The sequence below is a fragment of the Canis lupus genome, chromosome 34 (assembly GCF_048164855.1).
Source record: "Canis lupus baileyi chromosome 34, mCanLup2.hap1, whole genome shotgun sequence".
In the NCBI taxonomy this organism is placed as follows: Eukaryota; Metazoa; Chordata; class Mammalia; order Carnivora; family Canidae; genus Canis; species Canis lupus.
Window position 1 is genome coordinate 4,865,798 of NC_132871.1, and position 22,430 is coordinate 4,888,227.

General features: G+C 35.2%; 1 protein-coding gene and 1 long non-coding RNA gene across 5 annotated transcripts in view; one reads left to right on the top strand and one right to left on the bottom strand.

Annotated features, from left to right (window-relative positions):
- Positions 1 to 19,341, top strand: part of NCKAP1 (NCK associated protein 1) — a 103,354-nt gene extending 84,013 nt beyond the window's left edge. For all 4 annotated transcript variants that reach the window (XM_072811172.1, XM_072811171.1, XM_072811168.1 and 1 more), the window contains 8 exons: positions 1,812 to 1,905; positions 8,845 to 8,927; positions 9,324 to 9,404; positions 14,139 to 14,232; positions 16,185 to 16,301; positions 16,910 to 17,019; positions 17,363 to 17,452; positions 18,408 to 19,341. In XM_072811172.1, coding sequence (XP_072667273.1) covers positions 1,812 to 1,905; positions 8,845 to 8,927; positions 9,324 to 9,404; positions 14,139 to 14,232; positions 16,185 to 16,301; positions 16,910 to 17,019; positions 17,363 to 17,452; positions 18,408 to 18,524 — 786 coding nt within the window. In that variant the 3' untranslated portion in view covers positions 18,525 to 19,341. The remainder of the gene's footprint in view (positions 1 to 1,811; positions 1,906 to 8,844; positions 8,928 to 9,323; positions 9,405 to 14,138; positions 14,233 to 16,184; positions 16,302 to 16,909; positions 17,020 to 17,362; positions 17,453 to 18,407) is intronic.
- LOC140624367 (uncharacterized) lies at positions 15,004 to 22,297 on the bottom strand. Its single transcript, XR_012023848.1, has 2 exons — positions 22,161 to 22,297; positions 15,004 to 15,182 (listed from the first exon to the last, which is right to left on the bottom strand). It is a non-coding gene; the product is annotated as an uncharacterized lncRNA (long non-coding RNA).
- Between the last annotated feature and the right edge of the window lie 133 nt (positions 22,298 to 22,430).

Consider the following 22,430-nt stretch of genomic DNA (forward strand, 5'->3'; position numbering starts at 1 on the left):
TTCTGAAATTATAGGTATCTTAAAGTCACTTGATTGGAAACATTATATCAATTTAATTGCTAAAAAAACTTTTTTTCCCTTAATGCCATATAAGATAATGGTACATTTAAAATTCAGTGGTGTCTGATTCAGTGATACATGTGGTATCATGTTCAAGGTGCAGGACCACTGTCAGGGTTGAGCATATATTTGAGTGTGTATTGATTGAATCAAGGTTTAGCATGGAACAGATATTGAATTGGCCCCAGGAGGGAGCAGATACTATAATCAGAGACTGTAGAAGTTGAGTTTAGCAAACAGATATGACTGGAAATATGTATCTCTTTGGGAGCATGAAGACAAATAATGTGAATACAGGAACACCTTGTTTCCTTGCACTTTACATATACTGTAGTTTTACAAGTTACAGGTTTGTGGCCAACCCTGTGTCGAACAAGTATACTGGCACCATTTCTCCAGCAGTGTTTGCTCATGTCTTTGGCACATTTTGGTAATTCTTCCAGTATTTTGTGCTTTTTCATTATATTTGTTATAGTGATCAGTGATTTATGATTTGCTGAAAGTGCAAATGATGGTTAGCATTTTTAGCAATGAAGTATTTTCTAATTAAGGTATGTACACTGGTTTTAGACATAATGCTGTTACACACTTCATGGACTATGGTGTAGTGTCAACATAACTTTTTTTATGTACTGGGAAACCAAAAAATTCCTTTGACTCGCTTTACTGCAGTATTTGCTTTAATACAGTGGTCTGGAACCAAATCTGCAATATCTCTGAGGTATACCTGTAATATCAAGTAACCTAAACAAAATTCATACTAGTATAGGAAAATGATTTTTATAAATTTTCTGAATAGGTTTTCATGCTCTCTTAAGTCAGTTACCATCATCCTTTGGCTTGTAACAAAACCCTTATGGCATTTTAACAGTATGTTTGCTGTTAAATCTTTGCAACCAGATTTGCTAAATTGAAATATCTAAGGATGAAGCTTGGATTTGTATGTATTTTGAAATATACTAGGCTTCCTCCCTGGATATTTAAATACTACATCAAGGCTCTCCACATTCATATATAGGCATTATCTCTGCCAGAATCAAATTAATTATATTTGTTTTTATTTTAATTTTTAAACTAAATTACTTTTCCAAAGTACCTTTTAAGAAAAACATTCTTTAATGAGTTATACTTTTCTTTGAGTAACTATCCTTTACTCTTCCTCTCCCTTATTTTTAGCTCTTCGCTTCTTTTTCTCAGTGGTCTCTGAAAGAGAAGGTAGATAGTTAACACTTTCATTTTATAATTTGTGTGGGAAACCTCGCTCTATTATAATCCCCATGAAGTGGTATATACCCCAAAAGTTATTCTCCCTCTGATTGTATGCATCCAGTGATGAACTGTAGGCTATCTTTGGCTAGCTTTAACTTTAGCAAGTTCTTATTTTGGTTGGAATTTATTGCTCTCTATATCCACTTCAGTGTCTGTTTTTTATTATTGATGCTGTTCTGTGTTTAAGCATTAGGTAATCCTTTATCCTACTGCATATCTTTATTGCTTTTTCCTGAACCATCCTCCCTTCTTGAATTTGCAAACTGAAGAAAAACATTAATCCTATGTGAATAATTTTAAGATTCTTTAATTAAACCACCAACAGAAGTATATAGCATAGAACATCCGGATTTCATGAATTGTATTTCCTACTTTACTGGATTATGATTTCCAAGCATGCTCCTATTAACACAAGGTGGTCTATGCCTAACCTAGGATCTTTATTTTTTTTTCTTTCTTTCTTTCTTTTCTTTTTTTTTTAGAAACTTGTGGTGGAGAATGTTGATGTGCTAACACAAATGAGGACCAGCTTTGACAAACCAGACCAGATGGCCGCACTCTTTAAAAGATTATCATGTGGGTAACTCTTGAAACTTTCTATAAGCATTAAGAAGACCTTGATACTCAGTAGTTAGCTTTTGCTAAAACGTTAATATAAGTACTCCTTAGCTTATGAAGAGAGCAGAAAATATTTGCAGTGAAACAATATTTTAAGTCTATGGCTTACGTATTTCACATTTATTTTACTATACTCTTAGTACCATGTATGAAATACTTGATGAATATTACTAGTTTATAAAGTCATTTAATCCAAGTAAGTCTATGTTAATTTAGACTAAAGGAGAATTAACTTTTGAGTCTATAACTTTCTAAAAATCAACTTTATGGTGGTTTAGTTTGCATATGATGAAGTTACGCATGTAAGTGAACGCTTTGATGAATATTGACAGATGCGTATATCTGTGTAACCATCATCACAGTGAAGACATAGAGCACTTGCATTGCCTCAGAAGTTCCCTCATGTCCCTTCATAGCCAGTTTCTGGCCATCCTCCAAACCCAGACGAAAAGTGATCTGATTTCTATGACTGTGGATTAAATTTACCTGTTTTAGAACTTCACCTAAATGGAATCACACAGCATATACTCTTGTATTTGCCTCTTTTCACTTGGTGTGTTTTGGAGCTTCACTGGCTATGTGAAGTGAATCAGTAATCTGTTCCTTTTCATTGCTATCTAGTATCCATTGGATGAAAACCTGAGCCCTACAACTAAAAATTGTTTTTAATATCTTCTTGACATTGGTTCTTTGTAGGAGAAGAAATAAGATTCATTGTGGAATAACAGTGAATCTTAAATATTTATTAAACTATATTTAGCCAGGTAACTATTTTAGATGCATTTGAATTAATTTCATTTTCATTTGCTTTGGCACTGGAACTTGAAGTATAATTAAAAATCATTCTAAAGTCATACTTTTATTGATTCATTTAAAAGCCTTTCCAACATTAAAAAATTAATGATATACCAAATAAAATATTCTTTGTGTTTGAGAAAACCAAAGAGTTTATTCTCCCAAATAAAAAATAATCCTGAAAAAATTATAGCCATGTATGTATTTTACTCAATACTTCGCCTTTGATATTTTTCTTTTAACTGTTATGTAGCTTTTTCAAATTTTATAAATGTATAAAGTTTTAGAGAATCATTTTATTAGGCTATCTTATGCCTACCTTCAAAAATATAAACTTCTTTAATAAAAATTCATATAAAATTAAACTACATGATAGGTGACCTTGTAGAACAGATCAGTTGCCAGAACTGGGAAGGCAATGAGGGAGTTTTTTACGTTGTTGGAACTGTTCCTCATGGTGGCAGTGGTGGTGACACAAATCTATATGTGTTAAAATTTTTTCCTAGAGCTATCTACCAAAAGAGGGAAGGAAGGTCAGGTTTACCATATGGGACTTTAAGAAATGAAATTAATGATAAAAATGAAAATACTGACTTGGTAGTATTAAAGGGAGGTAGAGTATGAATACTTAATAGGAGGTTATTTTTTAAATTTCTGACTGATCTCTTTGGTTCATTGTTGTATTATATACTTATATTTTCCAGTCTCGTTTTCTTTATTCTTATATTTTTCATGTTTCTCCCATTTTTTAATACTCAGTTGACCACCCAAGCAGCCTAATTACCTAACTTCTTACTAGTAAATAACGTTTTCACTGTATCATCTGGTGAGAAGCATGGAATCCACCGTACTGTTCATTGCCTGTTTACTGTTATGTTAACTCTCCTGTTTGTGGAATTGAAACAAAATGGAGTTTGTTAAAATTCCAGACAGTTTGTAAATTTTTTTTTTCAGTTTGTAAATTTTCAAAATAAAATCCGTAATCCTTTATGTAGATTCTGTTTACTTGAATTCTGGATATGGTAGTGGTGAGTCATGGTTTATGGAATTGTCCAAAATCAAAATCTAAATTGCTGAGTCTGAATAACCCATGTATATCAAATTTGCCTATAAGTAGAATTTATTAATTCTTTTTTGTAAATTAGAAAAGCTGCTCAAGAATGGCTTACTTAGGGGACTAGAGAAAGCTGTTCTTTCAGTTGAAATATTTTCTAAAATACTCTCTGTTGTCTCGGATTCCTATCTTTGTTATCTTCGTACTTCCTTCACCTTATATCCAGAAGTTGATACACTTTTGTAGCAGTTGGATTTTCATAGTCAACAACCATATTCTTTTTAATACCCTTAAAAAGCCATATAATTTATTAAAAGTGACCCTAATTGGGGCAGCTGGATGGTGCAGTCGGTCAAGCGTGTGACTCTTGATTTTGGTGCAGGTCATGATCTCAGAGTCGTGGGGCCTCAGGCTCAGCATGGAGTCTGCTTGAGAATCTCTCTCCCTTCTGTCCTTCCCTTTGTGCTCACTCTTGCATGCAGGCTTTCTCTCTCTCTCTCTCTCTCTCTCTCTCAAATAAATAAATCTTTTTTAAAAAGTAGCTGTGAATTGGGAGGTAATCTCAAAATAATTTTCAGTTTTTGGGCTTTTTAGCCATGTGACTTGAGCAAATTTAATACTGTCTCTATTTCTTTCTGTTTTCTCACAGTGTGTCTCCTAGGGCTCGGCTCACTTTATTGGCTCCCTTACTAGAGACCTTCATTTTCTAGTTTTCCTGTAGTTATTCTTCCTTTTTAAAATCCATTTCATTCACTTTTGCCCTGATCTTGCCACCATCTACAAACCTACAAGTTGCTTCCAGAGACCTTTACTTTAGCAGTACTTTGAATGTCATCACCTGAAATTATTGCACTGGTAAGATCTTGAATTTGAAGCTTTACTCTCAGGTCATAGTCCTGTCTTCCAGCTTTCCCACTTCACTCCTACTAAATCTTTTGTTCTATCTCCTTGAAACTTGGATGTCTCCCTAGTTTTCTAATCAGCTTCTTCCTGGCTTTACTTCCTTATCCATTCTGGACTTTAAAATTCAGTGATTTTAATGGCATTCTCCTCTGCTATCAGATCTTTGACTTTCTGCTACGTTTGTCATTCCAAACAATTTTCCTGATCCCAGAAAAGTCTCCTGCTCCGTGGAAGCCAGATACTGCTTGTAAAATAACACTTGTTAAAGTCTGTTGTTAAGCCTACCTTTTATTCATTCTAGTGTTCTTCATATTGCTTAATTCTTGACTAGCTTGTATTCACTGTTTTGTTTTCCTGGTCTTCTGCTTTCAGTAGTATAATGTGGCTACTCTCTGAAACTTTTCTGGAAGAGGTCATTAGTGACTACGCATTTTCAAAATCTGGGCCTCTTTCCTCTTATTCTACTTGAATAAGATTTCTTTTTTCCTCCTTTTTATTGAAATTTTATTCTCTTCATTTTCCGGTAATTTTACCTTTTTAAGCCATTGTTTTAATAATCCTATTGGGAAAATGCATCCAGTCGTATTTATCAGTGTATCTTTAAAATATTCATCCCCATCCTTGACTCTCTATATGGAGCTCTAGGAATTTAATACCAAGGGCTGGTTTGGTCAGGGTGTGTGTGGTCTGTGGACCACAAGCAACAAGCAGGCATAGCACGTAGAAGTTTGTTAATGTAAATTATTTCCACCCCAGACTTACTAAATCAGTTTGCTGAGGCCCAGCAAGTAATTCTGATTTGCATTGAAGTTTGAGAAACATTGTTAGATTATCTACAGCTATATGACCCACAGATACTTTGCAATATCTCTGGAATAGGAAGGATATTCCCCTCATTGGAGGTATGAATGAGTGAGGAGAAAAAGCCTGATTTCTTCTATTACTGACCATTTTATTACCTCCCATGCCATTCACCCAGTGATTCTCACAGGGAAACTTGGGTGTGCTATCTTGACTTTTCCTATAATCACATTCCATATCTATGAGTAGCTGTATGTTCCAGATCAGAGTTTGCAAATTGATGGGTCACATTTGGCCCAAAGAGAAAAAATTTTTGACTCTATGCTGCATTAAATTTAAAAACATTTTTTGATCATTATTTTAAAAATGGAAGATTTTGCATAAACATCCAAACTTCTGGGTCCCCTCCCCCCAAATCCTAGGCAGTATTTCCCCACATGGCAGTGATGGACTGGAGCTAAGTAGCAGTTGCCCCCTTTAGAAATGTTTTTCTTCAGTTCCCCCCCGCCCCAATGTTCTTTCGCTTAGTCTACTTCACTATTTTATGTTACCTACTGTAGATGTTTGAGCCTGTAACTCCTGCTGCAGATCCCACCTCTTAAATATGATGCCTAAATCTATTCCTTTTATTCCCATGGTTCTCATTTAAGGCTTTGTCATTATTTTGTGAACTCCAGTCTTGGTTTCCTAACATGTCCAGTCTTCCCTCTCTAGCCCATCTCTCACATTTAGAGTCATATTGATAAAGATTTCTTTTCATATTACTCCTTATATTTAAAAACCCTGAACTACCTCCTCTTTGCTTGGAGGATAGTCTAAAAATCCTTAGCATGTATTCAGAAGCCATTATTTAGATAACCTCTTTTCCCCCCACTACTTTTTGCCTGCCTGGCCTGAGATCCAAACATAGCCTGTGCTCAGTGTTAGTTCCTTGGCATGTGCCTTAGTCTATTTGGGCTGCTACAACAAAATATCACAGATTGGGTAATTTATAAACAACAGAAATTTATTTCTCATATTTCTGGGGGCTGGAAGTCCAAGATCATGGTGCTGGCATGGTTGGTGAGGGCCCGCTTCGGGGTCACAGACTCGTCATTGTATTTTCATGTGACTGAAAGGGATAGGGTTCTCTCTGAAGCTTCTATAAGGCAGTAATCAAATTCATGAGACTTCACCCTCATGGCTTGAGTGCACTTCAAAGGCCCCACCTTCTAATACCATCAGCTGTGGGGGCTTAAGTTTTTAATATATAAATTTTGTAGGGACATAAACATTCACACCAGAGCAGGATGTTAATGGAAATTACGGGGGATAAAAGGAGATGCCAGTGCTTAAAAAGGTATAGCGAATAGTCCATTAATGATCAGTTAAACAACATTTCTTACCATGAAGTTTCTCAGAACTTTTAATATGTCATTATTACTGTGTATATTCAAGAGGAGGTCGTAAGATATAGTTCTGGCAAAATTAATTGATTGAATTCTGGGTATCATCCCTTGGAAAATATGAGATTCTACCCCACTACTTATTTTCTGATTATTCACCTTATTCTCTGCCATTCCTTTTTCTAGATCCCCTTTTATTTTGTTTCCTGGCCTGGAATGCTTTTGTCTTCTTACTCCTCCTTTATGACCAACTTAGATGACATTTTCTCAGATAACTATTTCCTTTCACCCTTCTTTCTTCTCTCCTTTTCTGGATGGTAACAATTTTCTAGTCTCATTTTTTGAATAACCATTTCATTAAACATTTTGTAGTTTTCTGAGTGCTAAAGAAAGATGAAAAGATTGATTAAACTGATAACTGCTCATGTGGAATGTATAACATATTTGTGCCTTACTTCATTTTGTGAACACCACTGTTTTAATTTTCATCACATTTTGGCTTATATTGTGGCTGCTAGTATGTTTTTTTGTGTTTTTTTTTTTTTTTTTTTTGGCTGTTAGTATGTTTTAATAAAAGATGCTATGGTCACAGTTTAAAGCAAACCATGCAGGAGGTAGAAAGTCATAACAATTCTCTCCATTCCTATTTCTCATAGGTAACTATGTTAATGCTTTTCTGTACATCTTTCTAGAAATTTGTTATGTATACACAAATGTGTGTGTGTGTATGTGTATATATATATATATATATATACACACCCATATATACATATGGGTAGGGTCGCTGACTCCCGGTGCAGTCAAAAATCTGCATATAATTTTTGACTCCTCCAAAACTTAACTACTAGTAGCACTGTTTACTGGAAGCCTTGCTGATAAAATAGTTAACATATCTTATATATTATATGTATTATATACTGCTTTCTTACAATAAAATGAGCAAGAGAAAATGTTATTAAGAAAATCATAAGGAAGAGAAAGTACATTTACAGCACTATATTTAAAGAAAAAAACCCATGTGTAAGTGGACCTACACAATTCAAACCCGTGTTATTCAAGGGTCGCTGTTTATCTTTTTGTCTCCTATAAATAGGGTCATATTTTCTTAGTTTTCTTGATAGTCCATTTAGACTGTTACTTAGTCTAGATCATTATTCTTTTTTTTTTCATTTTAAGTTTTTATTTAAAGTCACATATAAGGTTACTTTACTCTTGCATCTTCTCAATGGTTTCTTCCTTATATTTGCCCTTTTCCTTTCCTACATGGTGCTAGATCATTATTCTGTTTATATTTGTGTTCTTATTACACAGTACGATGCCTTGTATATTTGGAGTAATTCCATAAATGTTGGCTTTTTAAAATATGAAGGTATTGATCCTTCCCATTCTAATCTCCCTTGATTTTGTTAACTAAGTTTTAATATTGAATATATAGTAATAATTTTCAAAGTAATGCTTTCTAACCAAAATGTTAAATGATCAAATCCATTCGTAGTCGTCAGCAACCTGGTCTTCCCAAAACTGCTTGTGATTTCAGTAGTCATTTTTTTGTTTCTTGACTCTCCAGACCTCCTCAACAGTTTAAGAATTTAGTGTCTCCAAGTTCTGGGACCATTTGAGGACTTAGCTCCTTTCCATTCTGGCAGCTTCCTGTTTCTCCCCTAGGCTTTCTCTCTCCTTCCCCCTACTTCTGCCATTTCTGAGAGGATTATACAAGTGGCTACTTATGGGATTATTTCAAGATTCTGGTGAACCATCTAAACCATTTTAAAGAATAGTGTGTACTTGATGTGAACTGTAATTTCCTTTTAATATCATCTTTTGGTACCTTTGCCTCTTTAATGTTGTAATCAAATTGCTCTTGTACCTTTTATCATGGGAATTTTATGACTAAGAGTTTTCTCCTAGTTAAGAAAGAATCAAATTCATACTCTTCTCCTCTCCTTTCTTCCAATTTAGCTGTCGACAGTGTCTTGAAGAGGATGACAATAATTGGTGTGATTTTATCCTTCCGATCGTTGGCACAAGAAGCACTTAGAGATGTAAGAAACCATTATAAGTACACATCCTATAGTCAAATAATCCCTTTTAATTTCCCAGGAATTAAAAGTTACTTAAAATTCTAGTTTACATAGTTATATAAAATCAAATATATAGAAATTAGAGTTATTTAAACATTTTTAATTTTGGTTTTGAAATTGGGGTGGGAGGGTATAGCTTGTCTGGATATTGTACTACTTTTTCAACTTTACTCTTCATTGAAGCATTTCCCATTTTGGCTGTATTCAGTTTGGCATTACTCTTCTTAATACTTTAGAAAATCACGTGAAAATATTAAAAAAAAGTTATGAAAACTAGAAGTAATTGAATGGTAATATTTGATAAATTTGGGGTTCACAATTAAAAGTAACTGCATTTTTATTTGTTGTCCTGCCTAGGTCTTATCTTACCACATTCCTTTTCTTGTAAGTTCAATTGAAGATTTCAAGGATCACATTCCAAGGGAAACTGATATGAAGGTAATAAACTTTCTGTTCCAATTCTACAGTGTTTAAAATGAAATATTTGAGTTACACGTGCAATAAAACTTAATAAATTCTAAACTACTGTAAAGTGTCTATTTTAGAGTGATCAGTTAGCATGCTTGCCTTTGAAAATATATCTTTGAGGGATGCCTGGGTGGCTCAGCAGTTGAGTGTCTGCCTTTGGCTCAGGGTGTGATCCCAGGGTTCTGGGATCGAGTCCCACATCAGGCTCCCTGCAGGGAGCCTGCTTCTCCCTCTGCCTTTGTTTCTGCCACTATGTGTCTCTCATGAATAAATACATAAAATCTTAAAAAATAAAAAGTGAGAAGAAAAGAAAAAACACAATACATCTTTGAGAGCTCAGCACCAGAGTGCTACTACATAGGCATTTTGAAAGTTCATCTTCCTTGATTACCTATAGCAATGTAAAATGGGTTGGTATTGATGTTTATCCCTTTTGCTGATAGCTGTCTATACATGGCCTTAAGCAGAGTAATTTGACAAGCCCGTGAAATAAGAGTTGTTTTGTTTAATTAAAATTAAATCAGTTTTTTATAAATTGATATTAAAAAGTCTTGTAAAAGGATGTCAATTATAGGGTATGATTTTTTAAAATTTTCATATCCTGTTTTTATAAATATAGAATATTAGTAGCCATATATGAGTTTACAATTTTTGTTTTGAAATTTTTTTGATCATGAAATCCAACTCCTTATCTAACCCCAGTAATAATTAACCAGTGGTTACACATCCAGTAAGTGATCTCTTCTGTATGTTTTCTAAACTTTCATGTGTCTTGGAGAAATTATTTTGTTTCACATGTTTTAAAGCACACCGTCTGAAAAAAGTTGTTTAAACTCTCTTGTATGACACTCCGGTCTTCTCAGATTGATGCCACTCACTTCCTGAGGCTTATCTTCCATGGCTTATTCCATCCTTCTCCCATGCTACTCCCTTTCTTACACTATGCTTCTCTTCATATGTATCCTGTGAGGTAACTAGTTCTTCCTGGGTGCAATCTCACATCTGTCTGTTTCATCCTTTAATTATTTTACCTGAAAATCTTGCCCTTTTTCTATTTTCTGCCTTTGGAAATCCTGCATTTCTTTTGAGGCCAGATTCAGTTGTTCTCGTCTAAGAAATATTCGTTGATCCCCAGGCAGTAAAGGTTTTCTTTTTTATTATTATTATCAGAAAACTTTTTGTTTATCCATTGTGCAGTTACATATGTTCTGCCTTGTATTATAATTGTGTTTTTTCTCCTCAATTTATGCTAGATTGTGAACGTTTTGAAGACCTTTATTCCTTTATTTTTGTGTGTCTCACGATGCTTAGTGTACACAGTATGTAGTGTGATCGTTAGAGATCAATGATTGTCTTATGATTTTATGATTGAAAACCATTATGATTAGTACAAAGTGATTAAATGGAAACACTGTAGGAAAAAAAAGTTAAGAAAACATGAAAGAAGAATCATTCCTTGAAATACACAAGTGTGGGGATCCCTGGGTGGCTCACTGATTTAGCGCCTGCCTTCCGCCCAGGTTGTGATCCTGGAGTTCCAGAATCAAGTCCCACATCGGGCTCCCTGCATGGAGCCTACTTCTCCCTCTGCCTGTGTCTCTGACTCTCTCTCTCTCCCTCTCTCACTCTCTCTCTCTCTCTCTCTCTCGCTGAGTCTCTCATGAATAAATAAATAAAATATTTTAAAAAAATACACAGGTGTGTGAATTATGAGAATACTAATTAATATTCTAAGCAACCATCCAGCTCTCTCAGCACCCAACATAATTATGTTTAGTTTTTAGCAAACTTTCAACAGAACTTAATATTTTTTTGAAAAGTCATATATTTTTAAATTTATTTTTAATTGAAATATAGTTGCCATAAAATATTACACTAGTTTCAGATGTACAACATAGTGACTCCACATTTATACACATAATGAAATGCTCACAATGGTAAGTGTAGCTGCCATCTGGCACCATACAAGGTTGCTACGTTGTTGACTTATTCCCTATGCTGTACTTTTCATTCAAGTTACTTATTTTATATCTGGAAGTTTGTTGCCTCTTAATTCTCTTCACCTGTTTGTCCAGTTCCCTTCCCTTCTGGCAACCACCAGTTCTCCAAATATATACTTTTTAATGGCTTTATTAAAATATAACTCAGATATCTTAAAATTTACTCATTTATAGTATACAATTCAGCAGATCTAAGTATACTCACAGAGCGGTGCAGCAGTCATTGCAGCCAGTTTTAGAGCATTTTCATCTCCTGGTAGGAAGCCTGTGCCCATTAGCAGTCATTCCAGAAATCTTCCTAGTCCCCAACCCTAGTTAACTACTAACCTGCCTTCTATATCTAAAGTTTGCTCTTTTTTTTTTTTTTTTAAAGATTTATTTATTTATTTTAGAGAGAGAGAATACACGTGCATGTGTGCATAGGGGAAGGGATTGCGGAAGGGCATCCTCAAACCAGCTCCCCACTGAGCACAAAGCCCTACACAGGGCTTGACCCCGTGACCCAGGAGAGGATGACCTGATCTGAAATTAAGAGTCAAGTGGTTAACACACCAAGCCACCCAGGCATCCCAAGTTTGCCTATTCTTGACACTTAATATAAATCATATGATATGTAGGCATTTGGTGCTAGCTTCTTTTACTTAGCATAATGCTTTCAAGTTTTATTCATCTTGTAGCATGTATCAGTACTTCATTTTTTATTACCGAATAGTGGTCCATTATATGGATATACCACATTTTCTTTTTCCTTTCATCAGTTGATGGACATTTGGGTGGTTTTCACTTTTTGGCTCTTATAAATAATGCTACTGTGGATATCCATATACAAGTTATTGTGTGAACATACGCTTTCCTTTTCTTGGGTATATACCAGAAGTTGGATTGCCAGGTCACATGGAAACTCTATGTGTAACCTTTTGAGAAACTGCTGGATTGTTTCGGAAGTAGTTGTACCATTTTGCATTTCAAGCAACAATGTGTGAAGGTTTCATTTTCTCCATATCCTGTCAATATTTGTTGCTGTTTGTCTTACTTATAGCCATGCTAGTATGTATGACATGGTATCTCATTGTTTTGTTACACATTTTCCTGAAACGATGAATATTGAATATTTTCATGTCCTTCGCTTGTTTTTTTCACTTGGATTTTTTGCTGTTTTAATTTTGAGATTTAAGAGTTCATTATATATTCTGGATACAAGTCTATTAACAGATACATGATTTGCAAATTTCTGTTGTACTGTGGATGTTTTTTTCATTTTCTTAATAATGTCGTCTGTGGCACAAAAGTTGTTGGTTTTGGTGAAGTCCAGTTTGTCTATTTTTGATTTGGTTGCCTCTTCTTTTTGGTGCCCTAAGAAACCATTGCCTAACCCAAGTCATAAAGATTTATATCTATATTTTCTTATAAGGATTTTATAATTTTAGTTCTTATGTTTAGGTTTATGATCCATTTTGAGTTAATTTTTGTATGTGGAGTGAGTAATGAATCACCAAAAAAAAGTTTTTCCTTTTAAAAAAAAAAAGATTTATTTGAGAAAAGGAGACTGTGCTTGCATGCACAGTGGGGAGAGGGAGAGGGAGAGGAAGAGCATCTCAAGCAGACTCATCTGCTGAGTGTAGAGCGTAATGCAGGGCTTCTCACCACCCTGAGATCATGACCTGAGCTGGAATCAAGATGCTTTACCCACTGAGCCACCCCCCTCAAATGATTTTTTTGAAACTTATTCCATGACAATTTCCATTAATTTTAAGATACACAGTTTTGCTTCATATTTTATCCTGAGGGTTTTTCTTCTAGTAGTATCAGAGGTAACCAACCGTGTAGGTGGTTTTTAACTGAAGTATTGAACAGAGTATTGTAAATACTTGAAATCCATATGTGAGAACCAAAAAGAATTACTTTAGTCATTAGAAATTCCTTTATCAGGTTTTAAATCATTACTCCTTAAAAATCTGTTGTGGAGCACATGGATGGCTTAGTTGGTTGAACATGCAACTCTTGATCTCTGGGTTGTGAGTTCAAGTCCCACGGTGGGCATAGAGCTTGCTTGAAAAAAAAAATCTATTAGGATAAGTAATTTAGGGATCCCTGGGTGGCGCAGCGGTTTGGCGCCTGCCTTTGGCCCAGGTCGCGATCCTGGAGACCCGGGATCGAGTCCCACGTCAGGCTCCCGGTGCATGGAGCCTGCTTCTCCCTCTGCCTATGTCTCTGCCTCTCTCTCTCTCTCTGACTATCATACAAAAAAAAAAAAAAAAGGATAAGTAATTTACTAGCTATGATATGATGAGGCATTGAACCACCCCAATTTCTCATTAAATAAGTATGAATGTAAATAAAAGTTCAGTGATTTTGATTCACTTTTGTTCATTTATTCATCTCTTTTGGCTTGATATTTTACATCCATGCTTCCAAGAAAAATAATGTTAGGATGATTTTGTTGGTATTTGCCACAGAGAGTATACAAACTTTCTTTAGTATGACAATAGGAAGTTCAAATAAGCAGTACGTCATGAAGTAATAACTCAGTTTTTCATTGTAGGCTGGGTGTGCTGTGGTTCCTATTTCAGCCACGTTTTGAAATTCTCTAGTGTTCTTATAGGTAGATTCTAATTTAAACAGTATATCTTTTCTTAGTAAAGTGAGATTTCTTAGAAATTTGCTAAAATATTTCTTACTCTATAATTCTTACATATTTCATCAGGTTGCAATGAATGTGTATGAGTTATCATCAGCTGCTGGATTACCTTGCGAGATTGATCCTGCCTTGGTGGTAGCTCTCTCCTCACAAAAATCAGGTAAAATGCATTAGTAAATACATATCAGTCTTAGTTAAAATTATCAGGGCAATACAGATACAGGTATGCAGGTTGTGGCACTATTCAAATACCCACTTAATGTCATATTTGCCTTTTTTTTTTTTTTTTTTTTTGGTAGTTGGAATATAGCAATGTAGAAGAGACAAAAATCCCTGTTTTCTGGAACTTATGTTTTAGCATAGTCATCATACAGATGATACTTAAGCCATAAGACTAGATGGAATTTCTAAGGTTAGTTAGCATAAATGCAGAAGTAAGAGGGATCAGGGTCTGAGCCTTAGGATACTTTCAACTTCAAGAACTCAGGAAGAAAAGGAGTAATTACCAGAAAAGAAGCTGAGAAAGAAGGATGGATGAAGGAGAAAAAAAACTAGGAAAGAGGAGCTTCCAGCAAAGTGGAGAGAGAATGATCAGCTATGTAGAATTAATGGGTAATGCTGCCAAAAGCAGTTACAGTGGAGTTTTCAGAGCAAAAGGCTGATTAGAGAGGTCTTAAGACAGAACACGAGAAAAGGAATTGGAAATAAGTATAAAATAACTCTATCAAAGAGTTTTACTATAAAAGGGAACAAAGAAATGAAATTACAGTAGCCAGAGGCAGGAATAAAATCAAGAGAAGGATTTTTTTCAGGTGAGAGAGTAACAGCATTTGCGTACTGATGGAGATGGACCAGTAGGTAGCAAAATTGATACCTGGAAAAGGGTGTCCTGTTTTCACTGGACTAGAGCTATTTACCAGTCAGTGCATCATTGTGTTATATTTAAAAGATTTTAAAACCGGGTAGCCCCGGTGGCGCAGCAGTTTGGCCCTGCCTGCAGCCTGGGGCGTGATCCTGGAGACCCTGGATCGAGTCCCACGTCGAGCTCCCTGCATGGAGCCTGCTTCTCCTCCTGCCTGTGTCTCTGCCTCTCTCTCTCCCTTTGTGTCTCTATGAATAAATGAATAAATAAAATCTTTTTTAAAAAAAGATTTTAAAACCAGGTCTTCGAAATATAGTACCCAGAATGCTCTAGATATTTCTAAATTTGTCTCCAAAGTAGGTAACATTTTATCTGTTTCTGATACTAAAATGCCCTTCCCTATCCCGTTGTACTCAGCATGTTTGGCTGGGCTCATCAGTTCTTTTTTTATTTAACACTGCTTTTTGTTTTATCATTCGTGCAATATGTTAATTATGGTCACATGAGCAGTTGCCATTATTACTCGTTTGGCTACAGCTCTATTTTTCATAGCCAAATTTTTAAGACCTATTCTGGCTCTTATGTTCAATTCTTACATATGCGTGGTAGGGTGAATAGTAGAGTAACTAGAATTTCCCAGGCACCAAATTCAAGTGCCGAGGTGTGACCTAGAGTTCTAGTACACATTACAGTAAATATTTTAGAAAGGATTATGTCTTCAAGGACTTAGAGCAGTGCTAGTTATTTTCATTTATGACTGGTTCCTTCTGTCTTTTAGAATGGAGAGGTTGGAAATCCAGTCCACTTTCCACACTTATGTCTTTTAAATAGTAATTTTTTAATTACATCTATTTAAGGATTTTTTAGGAAGATTTTACAGAGTAATTTATGAGATAATTTTCTAAACTGTAGTACACAGTTATCTTATGAAATAATAATTTATCAGTTTTCAGTTAGGAAATTTTAGGATTCCACTTATCCTAATCGTACTTTTTTGTCCTATCATCTCCTCTGTTTTTTTGCCTTATTGGGTTTTTAGAGGTCCTTGAAATATTCTTGGATAGTTAATAATAGCCAATAATAATATATGTTACTTCTATATTTCTTACAGCAAAGTTGTGATTAGTTCTGTAGAAGCTCAGTAATATACTTTATACAAAAATTAAAATTTGCATTTTCTGGTTTAGATTGATAACTCTTAACTAATCTTGAAGAAATACCTTGGTTTTATTTTTAATTTTCTCCCTCAGAAAACATAAGTCCAGAAGAAGAATATAAAATTGCCTGCCTCCTTATGGTCTTTGTGGCAGTTTCCTTGCCGACACTGGCAAGTAACGTGATGTCTCAGTATAGCCCTGCTATAGAAGGTAATAGTGCTTTAAAACTGTTTTGGCAATGAAGAAGTAACTTTTGATATAATAGGTAGTTTTCAAGTAATTAATGTTTGTATATAAAGAATGCGGATTAATTTAGTAGCCACTTACTAGCTTGATAACCATAAATAGTTTTTTCTTTAGAAAGAGAAAATAGATTTTTCTTGAGTTTCTCAGCCCTAGTTTCCTGATAAATGAAATATGTATGGGTGAGCTTTTGGGTGCCTGAATGTGTGCGGCAGGGGATGGTGAAGGAGTACCCAACTCTTAAGATTATTTTAAAGATTGAATGACAGAATGTTTCTACAGCAGCTAAGAGCTTCTTTTTTTTAAGTTTCTAAGGAAATATAAAAATGATACATGATTTCTTTTAGGAATTTTTTTTTAATAGAGACATCATCACTTGTTGCTTTTCTACTATAGTATTTTTAAAAGCACTAGTCCACATGAAAATGAAAGGAGAGCAAGGCAGGCTATGTCCTAGCTCTTTAATAATGTCACTATTTATATAGATTGTGAAGTTATTAAAGACTTGCCATTTATGTATTATTTGAAATATCGGAGTCACACAGAAACCACAAACCCTATATGAACTTTCTCAGGGCACTGCAACAACATACATTGCTTGGCCAAAGCCATCAACCAGATTGCCGCAGCTTTGTTTACAATTCACAAAGGAAGCATTGAAGACCGTCTTAAGGAATTTCTGGCGGTAGGTATACTCAAATAGCAGAACTCATGATGTTTTATAAGGAAAATTAAAATGATAACTATCAAATAAAGCAGAATACAGTCTCCTTTTTCCCCCCCTGAAAGGAGAACCAAATAAAGGAGCCAGTTATCATTTGTTCCCTTAGCTGTCTCTCATTTCTAGAGCTCTGCAATATGACCTTTTTTTCTAAGCTGGTATTTGGACTGCCTAGAATTTTGCCCATTATATTACAGATAGCCACTGAATAATTGAAATATATTGTAAGTTGAAACATACTGAAAATAAACAAGTAACTTGTGAACATTTCATTAAAACTTCCTTAAATTGTCTGTATCCTTCTAAGCTGGCATCTTCCAGTCTACTGAAAATTGGCCAGGAGACAGATAAAACAACAACGAGAAACAGAGAATCTGTGTATTTACTGCTAGATATGGTAAGTCTCATTTTATGTTTTATTAACAAGAAAACAGTTCCAGTCTGATAGTCTTTCTTGGCATTTAGATAATTAAATAACAACATGAGCTGAAATTCCTTTTGATCCCCTCTGTGTAGTTGACTCAAGCCACACACTTTCTAAATATTGCAGGAAAGACCGACATGCTTGTGCTTTACCATATGATAATCAGGTCAGAAAACAAAGATGAGTAGCATTATCTATAAGGTATTCTAAGGTATTCTTTCTGAGTAGTTTTTCAACCAGCTGGGAAGCACCTGGGGCCTTATATTTCACCGCCTCTGGTTTTCTACACCCTGACTCTCTTCCACCGTCTACTGTAATTTCCTGTGAGTCTCTGTGCCTCGTCGGTTCTTTCTCTTCACTGTTTGAACCAGCTCTGCTTGTTTCTACACCGTCCCTCTTCTCTCACAGTAATTTCCTTTTCCTGCAGAGATCTCTATCTGTTCTGTGATTCAGAATACCCCATCACTCCCGTCTTTTTCTGGATAGACTTTCCTGATGACTCTGCCCCACGTTAATCTTTCATCCCTTTTGAACTCCTCTAGCTTTCCACTTAGTTACATACAGTTGGTCTTATGTGTGATCTGGCCTCCTAGCTTAGACTTGAGAACCCAATTACACTTGATGCTATGGACCGTATTTTAAATATGTTTATATTCTCAAAAAAATATGTTTATATTCTCTTAAATGTCTAGTGTACCGTTGAGGGCAAATGAAAGTACTCAGTCTGTTCCTGTGATTAATAGACTTAATTGAAAAGTGAGGTTTTAAACATTTTTGATAGCAAAACAGTGGCACACTTAGATTTCAGGTTTTAAAGTTAAAAGGAAAATAATTTTCTGTTTCTAATAACACTGTAATACTGGCTGTGAGTAAATGTTGCTGCTATAAATAACTCCCAAATCTGTGATGCATTTTTGCCACTTTTCAGATTGTACAGGAATCCCCATTCCTGACCATGGATCTTTTGGAATCTTGTTTTCCTTACGTCTTGCTGAGAAATGCATACCATGCCGTCTACAAGCAAAGTGTTACATCTTCTGCATAAAATACCTACTTATTGAAGACAAGCACGCATTTTTGTTGGTCTGGTTTTACCTGTAAACTGTGGAACAATTTTACCTTAAGGCCTGAAAAACAGTTTTGTGGTTATAAATTTCTTTCATACGGTTGTGTTTTCTGATCATTGGTTTCATTTAATATGGTTGTATTACAGTATACTTGGTTGATTTAGGTTTCACATTCACTGAATTCACTAAAATTATTCCTATAATTTTAGAATATCATTGTTTGGGAAATATACATTTATCTCTATGTTTTTGATATTTGAAAATGAACAAAAAAACCCTTTGCTTGTTTATTTCTGAAAAAGAATTGTATTTAGTGATTATTTTAGATAGTGATATTATAGCATTCATCTGTGTGTAAATTATTTCATATAGGGAAGAGTTCTGATCTGTACCTATGGTCCGCATTGAAAACAAAACTGGATGTGTATTTCTGTGATGTTATGAATACATTTCTACTTTATTTTGAAACATTTGCCAAACTAAATACTGTAACACTGTATAACATTAAAAATGTTTAAGGACTGCTTAGCATTAGAAGCAGGCTATGTCCAGAAATTCTAAAACGGCAGCACATGTTGTTGCTTGTATAAAGCCTGGTGATGATTTTTAGACTAACTTCCCTGGTGCCCTACTGGCAATAGCACTACCATTGTACCCTGCTGTATAATAAATAATCTTAGACATTTATCAACTGTTGATACAAATGTTAGTCCCTAACCACTTTTTATATGTTTTAAATTTTTGAAATTCAAGTGTACCTGCCATAACATAAAATAAACACTAGACTGTATCACATTTTGAATTATTTCTTTAATTTTGGATCTCTAGAAATTTATTAAAAATATGAAAGTTTTAGTTTCAATTTAGTTTAAAATAAGCTTTTAGTTTAGAAATGTCTAACTGTAGCATTTGATACCAAGTCAGCTGTCAGAAAAATCTGCTTAAATATTTTGAAAAACATCCCACTGGAAAAAAATTTTTTTTGAATAAAAATCAGAAAATAAAATCATATGACATTTTTTTAAGAATTAAGCACTAAAAGGATATTCATGTGCCATCAGCTTGCAGTTTCATGTGACCAAATGGACAGTTTTATTTGAAAGAATGGGAATAAAATGATTGATTATGGAACCAGTAAAGTGTTGCTGAGAGCTACTACATCAGTCAGTAATGAATGGGAAAGACCAATTGCTTAGTGGTTGGCCGAGGGTAGAGCAGCTAATTTTGTTTAAAAACTAACCAGATGTTTTGCTCTTTGATTGGCATTATAAAGACTATTTCTCAACAGCTTTGTATCTGGATATCAAGTAGAACTTTTGCTCACAGCTTCTTAAATATACACTAGTAGCACGTTAAGAGAAAAGGAAGCTACTATGAACTCAGTTATATATTATTCTTCTTTGTTCAGGTAAGAGAGTAGAATGAAATTGAGGTGCCACAAGATTATCATGTTGCTATTTTGTGTGTGATCCTTCCAATCTATATTTCAAGCAGGGAATAGTCAGCACTCTCTGTTGAAAATTTTCAATAGTTCAGTGAGGATTTTTGAAAAGAAAAGGAATTTTCTGGGGCGCTGGGTGGCTCAGTCATCTAAGCATCCAACTCTTGATTTTGCCTCAGGTCATGATCTCGGGTCCTGGGATCAAGCCCCGAGTCCGGCTCCATGCTCAGCAGCAGGGAGTCTTCTTGAGACTCTCTCCCTGTCCCTCTGCTCATATAGTCATGTTCTGCCTCTCTCAAAATAAATACATCTGTAAGTACACATTTTAAACTTTGAAACATGTTAGGTTCCTTCCAGTAAGATTGTATCAATTTTACCTTTTCAGTTATGTGAATGTAATTTCCTCTATTAACTGCCAATGCATCTTTGCCTCTTCAAAAAGTGAAACACATGTTGTGTTTTAATTCACATATCTTTATTCATTAGGGAGATGGAATATCTTTTTTGTGTTAATTGGTTATTTTTATTTCTTAAATGAATTTCTCATTTTCACTGTGTTATTTTTTTTCATTTTCACTGTTTTAAGTGGAGTGTTGAAAAACTGTTGTTTTAAAATACCAATTGAACACTTATTTGCATATGTAAACATTTTTTAGTATAATAGGGTTGAAAATAGCTCCCAGACAATCTTGAGTGTAGTCATATGACTGTTAAAATCTAGTAGTGCATAGTAATTAATGTTAGGATGCAGCTACTTTTTTTTTTTTTTAAAGATTTTATTTATCCATGAGAAACTGAGAAGAGAGAGAGAGGCAGAGACACAGGCAGAGGGAGAAGCAGGCTCCATGCAGGGAGCCCGATGTGGGACTCGATCCCGGGTCTCCAGGATCACGCCCTGGGCTGAAGGCAGGTGCTAAACTGCTGAGCCACCCGGGCTGCCCATGGATGCAGCTACTTTGATAACTGAATTTTAATTGAATTTTCGAAGTATATGACATTTATTTCCAAGTCCAAGTTAATGGCATTCATTTAAAAGGGGTGTGTGTGTGTGTGTGTGTGTGTGTGTGTGTGTGTGTATACCTGTTAGAGAATGAAAAGATGTCCAATTTAAAAACATGAACTTAGGGGCCCCTGGGTGGCTCAGTCGGCCCAGTGTCCGTCCGCCTTGGGCTCAGGTCGTGATCTCAGGGTCCTGGGATCAAGCCCTGCGTGGGGCTGGCTGTCCAGCGGAGAATATGCTTCTCCTTTTCCTCCTTGCTTTTGCTCTTTCTCACTTAGCTCTGTCACTATTTCTGTCTCGCTCTCAAATAAATAAATGAAATCTTTAATACATGAATTTAAGAATCAATTAAAATTACACCGAGATTGCAATTCCTTTATTCTATTAAATAGGTATATTATGAATTATATATTAAGCTAATTCAGAAAGATGCCGTTTGTGTGTTTAAATACTATATAGGAGACTATACACAGCAGTTTTTAGCTTCATTCCTTGGAGATGTCATTTTAAAAACTATGTTCTCAGTAAAAATGTCTACCAATCAGAAGGCGAAAAGTTGTAAGACTCCTTGCCTTTCATACCAATAGTCTGGTACACATCATTTTTTTTAAAGAGAAAAAAGACCAAAGAGGACTTCAGTAACTAAATTAGTGTAATTAATGTTAACCTTTGTCTTTCAGTTACATCCTCTAAAGTTAATTTGTAAAGCTCTTTATATTTTAATGGGCTTGATAAAATTGTTTCTGTCATTCATTCCACCCCAGCCTTCAAGTTATGGAAAGTTTTTCCATTTTACAAAATTTTTCAGAGCCAAGGTTAAGTGGCCTTTAAAAAAAAAAGATTTTATTTATTTGTTTTTAGAGATAGATTGTTCAGGGAGAAGAGTGAAGGGCAAGGACAAGTAGACTCCATGCTGAGGGTCAAGCCCCATGTGGGGCTCAATCTCATGACCCTGAGATCATGACCTGACCTGAAATTGAGAGTTGGTCTTTAACCAACTGAGCCACCCCGGTGCTCCTAAAGTGGCCTTTTTGTTATTACAAATAGGAAGGAAAAAATACATAAAGGAAATGGAATCTATATCATACATTATTTTAAATGTAATTAAGATAATTCCTTGTGAGAAAAAAGCTGCCTGGTCATTAAGTCATCTTTATTTACTGTAATCCTGACCTTCATAGATGGTGCTAATGCAGGAAATCCGGTCACAGAATGTTCCGTAGTGCAGTCGGTCTGAGAGCATATGTCCGTACAGTGGGATGAAAGCGACGTGTAAGATCTTGCACCTACCTTCCGGGAGCTCAGAGCGCACCTTGCTGTTAAGTCATAATCAGCTGATTGTTCTGCTAGTGTTGCCGATCTCTTAACCCAGATGGGATGGAAAAACTCCAAAGTTCAGTGGACTAGGATTAGGGCCCTGGAGAAAAGGCTTCTGCGAATTTA